General features: G+C 41.5%; 1 protein-coding gene across 1 annotated transcript in view; it reads left to right on the top strand.

Annotated features, from left to right (window-relative positions):
* Positions 1 to 13,444, top strand: part of IDUA (iduronidase, alpha-L-) — a 44,739-nt gene extending 31,295 nt beyond the window's left edge. The window contains exons 3-14 of the mRNA XM_010192741.1: positions 1,095 to 1,177; positions 1,766 to 1,873; positions 3,091 to 3,186; positions 3,763 to 3,965; positions 4,391 to 4,570; positions 6,114 to 6,330; positions 6,936 to 7,151; positions 7,773 to 7,894; positions 9,184 to 9,309; positions 9,936 to 10,012; positions 10,808 to 10,908; positions 13,039 to 13,444. Coding sequence (XP_010191043.1) covers positions 1,095 to 1,177; positions 1,766 to 1,873; positions 3,091 to 3,186; positions 3,763 to 3,965; positions 4,391 to 4,570; positions 6,114 to 6,330; positions 6,936 to 7,151; positions 7,773 to 7,894; positions 9,184 to 9,309; positions 9,936 to 10,012; positions 10,808 to 10,908; positions 13,039 to 13,139 — 1,630 coding nt within the window. The 3' untranslated portion in view covers positions 13,140 to 13,444. The remainder of the gene's footprint in view (positions 1 to 1,094; positions 1,178 to 1,765; positions 1,874 to 3,090; positions 3,187 to 3,762; positions 3,966 to 4,390; positions 4,571 to 6,113; positions 6,331 to 6,935; positions 7,152 to 7,772; positions 7,895 to 9,183; positions 9,310 to 9,935; positions 10,013 to 10,807; positions 10,909 to 13,038) is intronic.
* Positions 13,445 to 15,251: the final 1,807 nt, after the last annotated feature.

Raw genomic sequence — 15,251 nt, 5'->3', positions numbered from 1 at the left:
GTAGTGCTCTGGCAAGGCTGGAGAAATCAGCTTTGAGAGGTGCTGGCAAGACTTTGATCAGCCCTTCTCTGTGAACAGGGATGGACTTATCTCAAGGGTGCTTACAGGCCTTTTGCTTGGGGCACACTGAGGTCAGAATGTGGGCACCAGACCAAGGCTGTGGCTGGGGCCCAATGGCAGTAAGTCACACTACTAGGATATTGTCAGCTGAAGTTCATTTTTAATTTCTGTTTGGCACTTCATACTGGCAAAACTCCCACCCTGTCGGATTTCGGTTAAATCAGGTCACAATTTCGGAAGTTACAGGAAATCATATATTCACCCACATAATACATTATATTTGTTTGCAGTGGATACCAGGCAAGAAAAGCCTTTCAGGAATTTAAAGCATATCTTCAACTGTATCATAGATAAACTGCAAATCTCAGTTTTCATCTCCTATGTAAAAAAAACCTCCAGTGTTTCCACACAGGTCCATGCCCAAATTTTGCTACCTGTGCTTCTGAAAGATTCACTGACACAAAGGGATGCATCAGGCGGCTACTCCTAAGTCTTTGAACACATGTGTTCAAAGCTGGATAAAAGAATTGCAGCCTGAGATCCTGGGAATACAGTAGAAATAGTCAGGAAATGCTAACAATGAAGTAAAAATTACAGACGTTTTTTGCATGTGGTACAAAGTTATTTCTTAGCTGGACATAAACCCATAAGAAGCGCTACTAAGGTAGCTATATTATATATTGCAAATTAAGAGAACATTAAGAAAGACTGTATATGAGACAAGGTGGAAACCAGATGACCTAACAGTAGTATATCCTGTTAAAAACTCAAAATGGAGCAAACAAATTCATTATATTGCTTCTATTGCTGCTGCTGGAATAGGAAAAGGGCATGGATTGAACAAGAAACATGACTTGCTTACAGTATCACACATAACTTTAGAGGAAGGATGTTTATGTATAATTCCAGGAACTCTAGTTATATGTAAATTTTGAGAGCAAGAGAAGGCAGCCATCTGACTCATTATCTGCTGAGGAAGTGCCGTGCTTGCTGTAATACTTACATTTGTACTTTTTATTACCTGTATTCTTCAGAGTGGTGAATGGAAGTCTTCACTACAATTTTACTGCCTTGGATAACCTTTTGGATCACCTGTGGGTATATAAGCTAATTCCAGGTAAGAGCAGGTCCCTGCCTCCACAACTTGCTACATCTGTTTGCCCATATTGTGCACTCATCAGAAAATTCTTAGAGAGCTTTGCCAAAGCTGATTTTGATAAAAATTAACGTTTTGCTATTTGCATTTACCCTTGTGTCCATGTAAACTGAGCAAAACACTGTTAGGGTAACGAAGACAACACAAATGGTTTTGCACTGCTTTCAACAGCAGTTTGAAATGTATGAATTGGGAAATAAGATCTCTTGAAGAGGAGAAAAATTTCTACCCATTAATATGTACCTAAAGGGGACAGAGAAGTGGATACTCAAGGTATAACTTCACTTGAATTTCTGCAAACATCCACTACTTAAAGTTCCCTCTGAGCCCAGAATTTATGATGGTAGGTATTAGTATTGGTTACTATAGTGAGCAACCTCAAATCTGAAATATTCCTGGTGGGGACATGTAGAAACAGGAAAGAAAGCCCACTTAATGATGCTTCTTCATTAACAAGTTTGTTTCAGATAATACAATAACCCCTTCATTATTCAAAAGGAGAGCGTATTAACAAAAAAAAGGGTGCCCAATCTTTTGTGTCTTTTTTAGGATTTGAACTGATGGGAAATCCATCAGGATATTTTTCAGATTTTGAAGATAAAGAACAAGTAGTTGGATGGAGAAACTTAGTTATGCTTCTGGCCAGCAGATACATAGGTGAGTTCCAAAAAAAAAAAATGCTATTTATTCTGTTGTAATCCCTTCTAATTGTCTCAAAAAGTTGCGGCCAAGAAGGCCAATGGCATCCTGGGGTGTATCAAAAGGGGTGTGGTGAGTAGGTCAGAGGGGTTCTCCTTCTCCTCTACTCTGCCCTGGTGAGACCACATCTGCAATATTGTGTTCAGTTCTGGGCCCTCAGTTCAAGAAGGACAGGGAATTGCTTGAAAAAGTCCAGTGCAGAGCCACAAAGATGATGGAGGGAGTGGAGCATCTCCCTTATGAGGAGCGGCTGAGGGACCTGAGTCTCTTTAGTCTGGAGAAGAGGAGACTGAGGGGAGACCTCATTAATGTTTATAAATTTGTAAAGGGCGAGTGTCAGGAGGAAGGAGCCAGCCTCTTCTCTCTGATGTCCAATGACAGGACAAGGGGCAATGGGAGCAAGCTGCAGAATAGGAGGTTCAACCTGAAGATAAGGAAAAACTTTTTTACTGTAAGGGTGACAGAGCACTGGACCAGACTGCCCAGAGAGGTCGTGGAGTCTCCTTCTCTGGACACATTCAAAACCTGCCTGGATGCGTTCCTGTGTGACCCAGTCTAGGTGATCCTGCTCTGGCAGGGGGGTTGGACTGGATGAGCTTTCGAGGTCCCTTCCAGCTCCTAATATTCTGTGATTCTGTGAAAGGGAAAAAACATGCCAGAACAGATAATGTGTAATAGCCCCCTTTTTTTTGCTGATCCGTGACTAACAACCTGAATGAGTAATGTGTTCTGGGTAGCACGTTTTGCCTGCCCCTGAGGAGTGACTTTTAACTTCATTACAACGTTGTGGTTGTAAACAACCAGCTTGCACTAGGACATGATAACCTGAATACTTCCTACATGCCAGCTTTAAATATCTCTAATGAGACAGTATCCTCAACTTTTAACTAAGGCTAGGTGAGTGCGCTAACCAGAAGGCTGCAATTCACATTATCTGCCTCTCTCTTTAATCTTTTTCAAATACTGTTACATTTCATCGAAAATGAGAGATCATTTTGAAACTACCAAAAGCACATTCCCCTTATTATTAAAAATAGGTAATATTTATACCTTACTGTAGCTCTGGGTGCTGAACCTCATCTGCAACCCTAATTGATAGGGTTGTCTGGATTGGTGACTAATTGCTATGATTGTCTGAATATGCAGCTTACTGATAAATGAGGCCTCTCCTACAGATAGGTATGGATTGGAGCATGTTGCTAAATGGAATTTTGAAACGTGGAATGAACCAGACCACCATGACTTTGACAATGTGTCTATGACAGTGAAAGGTAAGCATGTTTTGGAGCACTTACAGCTGTAGTAAAGTGAGACAGATTCGTGGGGTGGGGTGGAGGAGGGATGTGATAGGGTGGGGGTGTGACAGTGAGAAAGGAGAGATGCAAGCAAAGAAATAAGGTAGACAGGAGAGAAAAGGAGTGTGAAAGGTATGCCTAATCTGTTTTGGTACGGTCATGTTACTGACTACAATTTGTTACCTGCTTGGACATCAGTATAAATACAGGGACAGTAGAACAGGGAAACAGAACAGGAGTTAAACTAAGATGTTGTTCATTATATGGATGTAAAGTAAGGTTACTAGGGGTAAGGGACTTAAGAGTGGAGTAAGAGGAAAACTGTTCATTGACAGATACATGCTTTGGGAACCTGCCCCTACAAGACCTTTGGAAGAACCTTGTGAATGCAGTTGAGGTTTTGATGTCTTCTCATGTTGTCAGTGCATAGGAAAGAGTAGGCCCAGTTTGTAAGGTCTGCCAATAATAGAGTTATAATACCTCCCTGTAGTTTTAGATCAAGATTTTATTTTGATTTACCATCTTTGATATATGCATCTGCTTGGACTTCAGGGTTTCTCAACTACTATGATGCTTGCTCAGAAGGATTAAGAGCAGTCAGTCCTCTACTAAAATTTGGAGGTCCTGGGGATTCCTTCCACCCCTTACCCAAGTCACCCATATGCTGGAGTCTTCTGCATCACTGCTACAATGGAACCAACTTCTTCACAGGGGAGACTGGTGTAAGGCTGGACTACATCTCTCTCCATAAGAAGGTCTGTCCAAGGCTTCAGTTTAAAGCTTTATTTTCAATCAGTTCAATCCAAGTTACATTTTAGTCTGATTTATGAAGTTGATTTTCAAATGAGTGTCCACCCTATACCAGAAAGCATTGCTACCTATTCTAATGAAACTTCAAATATGTTCAGTTGCAAGATTTCAACTCAAAGCAAGTTTGCCTTTCCCTGTTTCCCAGGGGGAAACAACTCCTGTACCTCTTTCCATTTTATATTCTAGGAGAAGCTGATGTGAACAGCACATGCTGTAATGGATTAGGTAAAATTACTAATACTGTTTGGCCTGTAGCTCCTCAGGGACTCCCAGAACATTTTTTCAGAATATGTTTATGTCTGAATGTTATAACTGTGTGCTTACTACTGTTTGTTCGCTTTCACTAAGCAGATGTGAAATCTTGTTGCAGGGAGGTGGGAGTTCTCTCTACATCCTGCAACAAGAAATAGAAGCAGTTGAACAAATTCAGAAGCTGTTTCCAAATTTTGCTTCAGTTGCCATATACAATGATGAAGCAGATCCAATGGTTGGATGGTCCATTCCACAACTGTGGCGAGCTGATGTAACCTACGCAGCAATGGTTGTAAAGGTAACTCAGTTCATTGCCAGTCTTGTCACAGTAGGGTTTCCTGATGTGTTAATGCACTTGCAAAAGTAGACTTACAGTCAGTTTTTAAGCAGCTATTCAGAATAATAAATCCAACAAAAGGAGAACTTTGTATTGATATAGGTGTTGTTTCTTTCCCTGAATAGTGTGGTTTCAGTAGCTTTATTTAGTTTGCTTTAGTTTTCTTCATCTTCCCTTTAAAAAAACAAAACAAAACTGAGAACTAGCCTTCTATGTGTTGGAGAATGTGTTAGATATTGTATGCAATCAACCAGCTAGATCCTCCTGGTAAGACTATATCCTCTCACTACTGCTAGCTACCACCTTAGTTATGTGAGACATTATTTCCCTGCCCCTTCATAAGTTTATCTCATCACAAGGTATAATTAAGAAGTCCCTTGAGCCTGCAGCATATGCCCATTCTTTGGTTTTGGATAATGACTGTACACATGTGGTCTTATTAACTACTGCTAATAATTGCTCCTGTTGATTAGAAAAGCAGAAAGATCTTCTGCCTCTGCAGGAATTGTTACCTGGCCCCAAAGCAAGCTCAGCTCTTGCCCCTGCATTGCAATAGGTCCCACTGCAGATCTGTTGCTTTGTGAGCCACTACCTCATACAGCATTCAGAGTCCAAGCGCTCCTGTGCAAAGTAGTAATTCTCAAACCTGAGAGCATATATGTCACCTGGAAACAAGATACGTCTTATCAGCTGCTCCTTTGGAGACAAAGGCTTCCAGCTCCTTTAGGCTGCATACAGAAGCAGTCTTCTCCAAAGCAAGGATTCACTGACAGTTTGTGAGAGCAAACATCAGTGTTTATAATAACATGTTGTATGAAAGGAGGAAAAAAGATACATGCAACAGAAAGTTAACACTTAGGTGGTGAGGAGGTAGAAAGACCTGTGTTCCTTCAGAGACACAATTATGAGACCTTTAGAGTTGTCAACCTTCTGAAATTCTGATTGATTGTGATACTTAGGCACAATCTGGTAAACAAAGAGCTTGGTAGCTCTGACACTTTGCAGGAAAGCAGCACAGCAACTAATGAAATACCATGAGAACTAATTCCATGTTAGCACCAAGTAGGAAAAATTACTCATAGAGGAACAGAACACGGGACCAGCTCCCAGACACACGTATAATGGGTACAAAGTAACTATAGAATTGGAGAACCGTTTAGATTTAATTCATATGGTAAATGGAATATTCAAGACAGAGGAATATCATTTGTAGTGCAGTAGCCAAGGAAATAGATTCATAATTTATGCAGAGTAATAGTAATAATTATTTCAGAGACTTTTTACTGGCTGTCTACTATGTAGGTACTTCAAATTTTCCAGTGATTAATGTATTACCTACAGAATAGTTTCTCCAAGAGTTGTGAGGAACAGTTTAGTCCTTCAGACTTTTCTGAATGGCAGAGTGACAGCTCTTATGCTGTAAAGTTTAAAAAAAAAATGTAGACATCATGTGTTTGTTGGATATTCTCCTGGGTGAAGTTCCATCTTCTCTGTGACTTTGCAGGTAATCGTCCAGCATCAAAACTTGCTCATTTCCAAAGCTAACAATACAATCAACTACACACTACTGAGTAATGACAACGCTTTCTTGAGCTACTACCCCCATTACTTCACACAGCGGACTCTGACAGCACGTTTTCAGATGAACAATACAAAGCCACCTCATGTCCAGATGGTGCGGAAACCAGTGCTGACTGTCATGGGCTTGCTGGCACTGCTAGGTATAATAACCCCTGATTGAAGAGCACATCAGTAACCTCTTCTACGTAGGCACTTCCTGGCTAAGAGTGACTATTCCCACCATCTCACCATTGATAAAAGGAGGATTTATCATACTCTCTGTTTACTAGCTGTGTTAAGAAAACGAAACTTAATTTCCTCTGAGAAATTAATAGGTCAGATGTTCCTGACAGTGTGTTATCCATTTGATTTAATTTACTGCTTCTTTTGTACCCTCTGTATGGCAACCACTCCTTTTTTATTGACTGGTACTTCCCTCTTGTGCCATCACATCAAGCTGCAAATGTCTTTAAGAAATTCCCACAATGGGAAGACCTATAAAGCATACTAAAGGAAGATCCTAATTCACTGTTACATGCTTAGATGTTGCTAGCTGAACTGCTAAGCATAAGAACTCTAGTATGTGCATGGTCTGCTGTTGCAAAATAAGCCTGACTGAATGCTATATCTGGTAAAATTGGCTAGAATATAGCTCAATCTATAGATCCCCATGTTTTGATCCTTGTTCCTTTCTGATCTTTTGATCAGAAGCTGATACAGGACTGACTAGCAGTGATGCTTACAGAACTGTCACTTTTTTTTAAAGGTGAAAAGCAGATTTATGCTGAAGTATACAGCAGCGAAGGTGAAAGCACTCAGAATGGCACAATTGGTGTCCTGGCATCTGTGCACATCCCAAGTGAGATGCAACCCTCAGATTGTTGGCAGGCTACTCTACTGATGTATTTGAGTGAGGATAACAGGACTTCATCCAACATCAGCATTGTCACAGTGAACACCACCCACTTCCCCAGACTTAAAGGTAAACAAACGTCATGTGGGCAGTTCACATAATTGATCTTTAGGACAGAATATCTGCTGAAACACTTCTGCTGAGTTGCCTTTCATTGCAAGAGTAAGTTTCATTTGCTAACATTATCTCTTGTTTTTTGGGCACTCCCAGATTTCTTGAGATACAATGGTGTTCTTCTAGGAAAGATTCTTTCCTACTTGCCCGCGCTGTGACCCTGCCTTTAATGGCAGCTGCAAGTGCTACCTTTTTGGAAAGCTATTAATCTCAGTGTCTTTGGCTGGATATTGCCAGGCAGCAATTCCCTTACTGGAATGACTCCAAAACAGCGAACATGACCACATGATTACACAGTTGGTGCAGTTGTCCAACAAATGAATGCAGCACCTGTGCAAAAAATAAGAAGGTTTCAATTCTGGTTATGGAAGTAATAGCTTGAAATGTAAACTTGGCAAAGATAAATTGTAGAGCCTTGTAAGAGTGCTAGCCTCATGACTTTCCAGTGAAAGCCGGGCTCCAAAGTGCTGAAATCACTTTTGAGAAGGTAGACTTACACATCTTCTGCTAAGTTTATTCTTTCTAATCTTTAAATCCAAGTAAAAGGTTTACTCTCTTTCATTTGTGTTCCTGAAGAGATGGTGTATGTGACATACTACCTGGATAACAACCAAACCAATCCCTACCTGAAATGGAAAAAGCTAGGAAGCCCTGACTTTCCTTCGCCAGAACAGTTCCAGCAAATAAGGGATGCTGAGGTATGACCATGTGTTTGCTTGAAGTGTTGTATGGGTGAAGTTGTTCTGAATTGGTTAACTACAGCTAAGGAGACAAGAAATCAGGTAGTAAAAATTTCCTTAGCCCATTAATGCGCATTTCATATACATATGAAAATCCACTTACAGGCATGCAGAGAAATGTAGTTGACGCACAACCTTCGCATTTATGTTATACAAGAGACTAAATGTAGATGACCGACTTCTTTGCTATTGGCCTACCCTTAGCTAAGGAGGCAGAGGTGCTCCAGAAGAAGTTGCACATTTTCTCTGAAACATAAATGAGCTTTGAGACTTTTTCTCTTCTGACTCCCAAATACATCACATGGCACTGTGTATATTACAGAAGGGCCAAACTGTTACATTAGAGAGTTGAAATGAACCCCCGTCAATAACAGGAGACAAACAGCTCCCTGAGGTGGAAACTACCCAGAGCAAGTTCAGAAGACACTTAGCATCTCTCAGGGGCTCACAGGAAGGCCTGCAGTTTCCCCTTATCCTCACCAGTTCTGAATTCACCCCAGAGGACACTGAGGAATAAGTCCTTTTGAGGACTCTTCTTTACTGAGAAAAGCATTGCCCACACTACTTACTGTTTGTGAGAAGTGAGCAGCCTGTCACTTTAACTCCTTCTCCCATAGTTTCTGTATGCATTCAGACCCTCGGGTTAAAATAAAGGCCACCTTTATCCCCGTCAGAGCCCATAGACAGTAACTGCCTTCTGACTTTGGTGCACAGTACTATGTCTTCTCTTCCTTAGTCACCATAATCTACTATTGCTCAGGCCTGTGGGATACTGTAGGAGCCATCAGATCTTCCTTTAACAGATCAGCAGCAAGCTTTTAGAAACTCTTGGCCATTTGGTGAAACCTCATCCTCAGAGACCAGCTGAGTGGCTGTTGTGGCTAGAAATGGCTTTCACTGCACACTGGGAATTCATAGCTGAGACAGGGTTGTGGTTTGTATAGACACTAGTGAAAAAGGCATCCATAGGAGATTGCTAAAAGGGACAGACTGCACCTAAAGGGCATTTGTGATCAACTCAGTTTGTGAGATGAACAAACCCTCTGTTTCCTGGAAAACAGGTAAGATAGATAGAAAAGTCTCCTGGCTTGAAGAACTTTAATGGGTGTAAGCCACTTATCAGCACCAACTCTATGAGGAATTTACGGTCCCAGAGTAAATACACAGTTACTTTACAATGATTTAACGGTTGGCCTTTAGGTGCTATAGTAAAAGATTATTCACAACACTTCTCTTTGGCTCCACAGGGTCCAGTGGCAACAGACCCATGCCCATTTCCTGAAGGTGGCATCCTGACACTGAAGCAAGACTTTCCTGTTCCCTCAGTTTTTCTTATCCACGTATGTGCAAGACCCAGATCTGTTCCTGATCAAGTATGTATTGTATTCTACTGTCAGACTCATCAAATTAGAAACTGCTTCCTGCTTTAAGTCTCAATAAGAATAGCTGGACTAGCATTTGGACGTATTATTTGTTAAAAGTGCCATATAAGACTTCATAAATAAACAATTCTTCTCTCCTTTGATGAGAAGGCTCTCTAAGGCATAATTAAAGATAAAGCGATCCACAGGATGTGATAGGAACCATCACTGAGATAAAGTTTATACATGATGGGAAAACAATAATGCAGTACTAGAAACTGCAGTATCTTTTTTAAAATCACATCATGTGCTACCAGGCTTGATAACAGCTCTCCAGTTAATAACTGATAGCTAAAAATAAAATGGAATCATGGCTGTCCTAGATAAAATATCTGTATCCGCTGATTCAGTCCCACCCATGTTCATAGTGATGCCCAGAGCCTCTGAAGTTCTTCTGTGAGGTTGACAGGATGGAGACATAGGCTACAAAGTCACAGAGCCAGGAGTTTTGTTTTTTCCCATGGTCCCGATGGAAAGAATCAAAGCAAATATTTAGGAAGGAAGGATGAACACATAAGTCTGACCTGGCTGATTGGTTTGTACATAGTTTTCTTACATAGGCACATGTCTTTGGACAGGTGACTGGTGTTCGTTTGATCCCTCTCACAAAGGGGCAGGTGATGGTGCTGTGGGACGACGGCTGTGTAAATTCAAAGTAAGTAGCTTTTAAAATAAAATGGATATAATTGAAGTGCCAGCACATTACTCCCTAAGTTGCCCCAGCACATTACTCCCAGTCCTACAAAGTGAAACGAGTTCACAAATTAATGACTGCTTGCTCCTTGAGAGACTTTACAGTGCATTTGTGTGACAAAATGAACTGTAGGACCTACATGCCATAACTATGGAGAGCAACCCTGACTAATTTGTGGCTTGAGCAAGGAAATCTGCCTGTTGTCACCAGCATCCAATGGCATTTTTGAGGTACTTGCCTTAAGCATAGCAGACAGGAAGATCTGTGATGAAAGTTATATTAGCAGCAGGTGCCTAGATGGGATCTTACACATCCTTGTAAGGGATGTGAGCTGGAAGAGAAAACCTCCAGTTCCTTGCTCCAGCAAGCTGCACTAGACTGGAAACCCTCTATAGGTTCACTGTCAGAGGTGACCCAGTGTACATCCAAACTCCCTCAGGAAGCACTGGCTTAGCTCTTTTTCAAGCCAGTCTCCCTAGAATCTTCAGGCCTCTTTTGAGAATAAAAATGCCTAACAGCTTGTGATGCTGTAAGTACCCAATATAGCAAGTCAGCCTGGGTGTTCTTCTGTGGGCTGTTGGAGCCATGGTTCTTCCTAATACTGACAATTCTGTGCCATCTCACATTTGGTAGGGGAGAGTCAGCTGAATAATTCCTATTTTTGGCCTTCTTTGTTGAAATGGCCCTGAGATTAGGACTCGATTGCTTACCACATTATCAATTGTATTTACTAAGCTGTCTCATTTTCTTTTCTAGATGTATAAAGACATTTGAAGTGGAATTCTCACTAGATGGAAAAGCATACCAGCGGATTAATGGCAAAGACACAATATTCACTCTCTGGATCTACAGTCCGGGTAAGACAAGAATACACATACTGTGTAATCTGTTATGTTAGTGCTTCCATTCGTGAGTGTGTGAAACATCATTTAATAACTACAGAAGGTATATAGCTTGCTGGTGACATACTCCCATAGCAAATAAGAGCACATCCCTTTCTTGAGGACTATGTTCTCAGTGAAAAGCCTTATTCTCAAGGACAAATAAACAAATAGTCACTAGGACTTTATTAGGAGTATTGGCATGAATAAATTCCTTGTCTCAGAAACCAAAGGCACCCATCTGCAGGCGTGGCAAGCTCCATAAGAGGCAAAGCAGCACTTTTGTCTCTATTTGTAGCTGGTGTAGGAGCATGCAAAAATGAGAACAAAAAGAATTGCTCCACATGACCACAGCTTGGTGGTGTGTTCTTGGTAGACTCACAGCAAGGCAAGCCTGAGGTTTAGTCTCAGTCTCACAGGTATTGGCCATGCCTTTCCCTAAATTTGTACAGTCCTCTTAGGGTAGAGCAGTAGGAGCAAACTGCCTTGGTAACAGTTGTTTTGTACCACTGAGTCTGGAGGTGTTAGGCTGCCAAAGGATATGGCATCAACACAGAAGTAAGTGGAAGGTCACATCCTTCTTTCCTGGAGGGATTGGTTGTCTGCATTTATTGTGTTCTGAGCTGCTCCAGGGGAAGCTCACAACTCTGCTCTCATCCTGGTCACCTGTCCCATACCCTTTTATGGGTTGGTAATCTTAAGCTATCAAGGTGCTCCCTTGTAAGAACAGAAGAGGTGCTCCTGTAGTACAGTTTGTCCTGGCTCTCTGAACACCTAGCCAAGGAGAGACTCCTCTTTTTGCTGTTTCCTAGAGCTTTCTTTTTAGCCCTGACTAGCTGACTAAGTTTTAAATGTTTCACATTAGAGGGCAGAGAGTTTCATCTTTGACAACAGGCAAAGCTTCTCCCAGAGCCTGTGGTCATTTCTCCTCAAGTACAGCCTAGATGCAACAGAAACATACCCAGATGAAAAACGCTGAAAGAAGGTAGTGATGTTTTCTTTGGGTATTTTTTGTTAGTTTGGGGGCTTTTTTAATCAAATGTGGTCTAATCTTCAATGTGAATGTCCAACAAATATTACTAATAATCAGAGCTGTGTGAGACACAGACAGAACCTTCCCTTAAAGTGATACTAATAAAGAGCAATTCAGAGAAGTTTTTGCCAGAAACAGAAGCTCATCTTAGCCTGGGAAAGGTTTGACATCAGCAGTGGGTGCATAATAGAGTTCAGAGCTATTGCGACAATTTAAAGGCTACACAGGTAAGCAAAGACTGGAAATCATGGCCATGGCAAACTTAAGAAATTAGTATTCATTATCATCTAGTGCTGAACATCTAGGGAACCTACCAGATTTGTTTGTTTCAAAAACAAACCCAAAAAAACCTGCTTGAAAGAAATCTCACATTATCAGCAGCCTTTATTGCTCCATACAACCTTCTCACTCATTATTTCCTGTATTCTTTTAGGAAAAAAATTAAATACTAAAGTACACATAAAAATCAAGTAAGTAGATGAGAAAAAACATTTATACTACTTTTGAGGTTAAAGACTGCTAGTGAAGGCTGTGTTGTTTGAACTGGATCAAGGATGAAAGCCAGCAGAGCCACAGAACATCAGCTCACATACCTTTGGAGCAAGTGGTGCTGCTTCCTGAGTTGAGGAGAGGGTTTTCAGTCAGCCTGCAGGCTTCTCGTTCTGCTTCTTTGTTGATCCTCTCTCCACATAACCTGTTCCAAAGGCACAATTCAGGCAGAAAAGTCAGAAAAAAGGAAATCACTAGTTGTTGGTGTCAGAAGATGTCAAAGCCTTCTTCCAAAGGGACTGCCAGGACAGCAGTCCTGTAGCTGTACTCACAAATCCTAATGAGTAGAGAGGAGGTCCTTGGTGCAACAAAAAAAAAGCGCCAGTATTGGCCATGGGTAATTCATAATCATTTTTAGTTAGACAGACACAGACATGCTTACATAGGGTGTGGAACTGTTTTCACTACTTCCCCAGCCCGTTCCACAAACCTACATTTTGTAGGAGTAGCGCCCGCTCCACATCATCTAAGCACCACAGGTGTCAGCTTTTCACAGTGACCATTTCTAACCTTTGCATTTGCAGGAAGCTCGGTCTCCGGCTTTTACAGAGTGCGTGCCATTGACTACTGGGGGAAGGCAGGCCTGTCCTCTCTTCCTGTGGAGTATGTTGAAGTTTTCAAGTGACTCTGAAGAGTGGTGCCTGACATGGTGACTGAGTGGTGTATGTTACCAGCAAATGACAACTCCCCAGAAAAATAAACTCCTCCCAGGCTGAGGAGGGAGTATCAAAAGGACCTGATGAAGCAAGTTAGGAATGCAAGTTAGAAGCAGCTTCCCCTATTAACTCTTCAAAGCTCAAAAGACAGTATTATCGAAGAGCTCAAAAGACAGTGTTACCAAACAGCCACAACTGACAACCCAACTGGTACAATTGTAAAAGGCTGCCATAGGACTGGAATTCAGCTTGGCAACTAGGAGTTATGGGAATAAATATTTAGTATTCCCTATTTTACACAGAGCTAATGACCAGGACAACCAAAGATTTACAAAGATGAACTGCAGCAGGAACAGGACCATTGCTTTGCTGTATAAGTGAGGATGACAGCAAAGGCTCAAGGAGGACCTGTCTGAGTGTGAACTGCCTGCCTCAGCTGCTGGGCTGTCTTGACATGGTTTGATGGAAGATCACACAGCAATTAGACACATCCAAAGCATGAAGTGAAGGATCCCTGCTTCCCCGCTGGTTCATCACACGCACTCCAGTGGGTTATTTCAGAGCACTTGCATGGCTTCAGATGTATGAGGTTCTTTACCCTCTCACAGAATGGTTTCCACCCAGCTCTTTCTGCATTTGTGGCTGTTATTGGGATGCCTGAGCTGTTCACCCCTCACAGGTAGAGGAAGGGTCAGCAGCTCATGCTCCAAGGATAAAAAGGCACAGGAAGCTCCATTACTGTCACCTAGCCTGGCCTTTTCCAGTCCTTACAGTGAATATCTCTACCCAGCAGTCCTCTTTGCTCAGACTGTAGTGACCTGAGGCTTGGCTTTGGGTGGCCAGGAGAAAGCTGAAATGCTAGTTACAGCCTTTTGGGTTTTCATCTCACAGGAGGGCACAGTCTTGAATGTAACAGGGCTGCTACTTGCAACCAGTTAGGAAGTTAACCAAGAACAGTTTGAGTTTCTGTGCTTTGCAAAGTATGTGGACAAGCATGTGATAGCCCCAGATCATGGGCTACAGAGCACCTCTGGCTGTCCTTGCAGCTTCCAAACACTTTATGTAACAGCAAAGTTCCCTGAAATTGCAGGGGTGTTGTTTCAGTCTCCCCTTTTCACAACTGGCATAGTTTGAACTATGGCTTTAAAATGCTCGTAGAGGGAAGGATAATGCCAGTGAAAACAGCTGGAGTGTTTTCCATAAGAGGAGCAACTTTGCCGCACAAATAAATCCCCTGCTGCTCTCTTTGCTGATATCAGCCACCTCACCAACATAACAACAAAGACTGCATATTTGTTGAAACATTAAGGTCTCAGACAATAAAAGCCAAGTTTGCACAGTAGGAGAGAGCTGAACTACCTCAAATGACCTCACTTTTACAGCACAGAAAAGAAACGTACACAAAAAGTCAGTATATATGAGATGAGGCCTTGTATCTGGTTACCTTCTCATTACTTGTTCATGTTCTTATGCTAACAGTTAACCTTAAATACTCATTTTGTCACAGAATTCAGATGAAATATTTCTTTTCTCACTGAAGTTTGACTAAAGAGTGCTTGTCACATCCTAATCTGCTAATTCCTCACCCATAAAGGCTTGTGCAGAACAGAAACGGGCCACTGGAGCTGCTTCAAAAAAAAGTTGGTGGGAAGTTCTACTTGGATGGAGATAGTAAAAATACATTTCAAAATTGTTATAACTGCCCCTAAGTGAAGAATCAGAATATGCAATCTACTAAAATCTAGTAGTTAAGATATTGTTTTGCCAGTATGAAGTGGAACCACAGGAAAAGTATTACTTTTAAGAAATATTCAAGCATAGGTCCTTGAGACATTTCAGTGCATCTGAAGCAGGGGAAGAGACAGGAGCTTGAGAGAACAGTTTACCCTGTTAGGATGCCCTATTTGAGTAGCCTTCTGCTTTAAAATTTTACCACACTGGCAATCAGAATACAACCATCTGTACCAAACCAATGGACCATGTGTTAGTTACGGGTGTTTGAAAAAAAAATGAAACATAGCTGTCGTGAAGAGTATTGTATTTGCTATGCAGTGATATAGTAGAAAATGTATAGGTATGCA

This window comes from Mesitornis unicolor, unplaced genomic scaffold (genome assembly GCF_000695765.1).
Source record: "Mesitornis unicolor isolate BGI_N332 unplaced genomic scaffold, ASM69576v1 scaffold2419, whole genome shotgun sequence".
Classification (NCBI taxonomy): domain Eukaryota; kingdom Metazoa; phylum Chordata; class Aves; order Mesitornithiformes; family Mesitornithidae; genus Mesitornis; species Mesitornis unicolor.
Note: the sequence above shows the minus strand (reverse complement) of the source record. Positions and strands in the feature narration are given on the sequence as shown.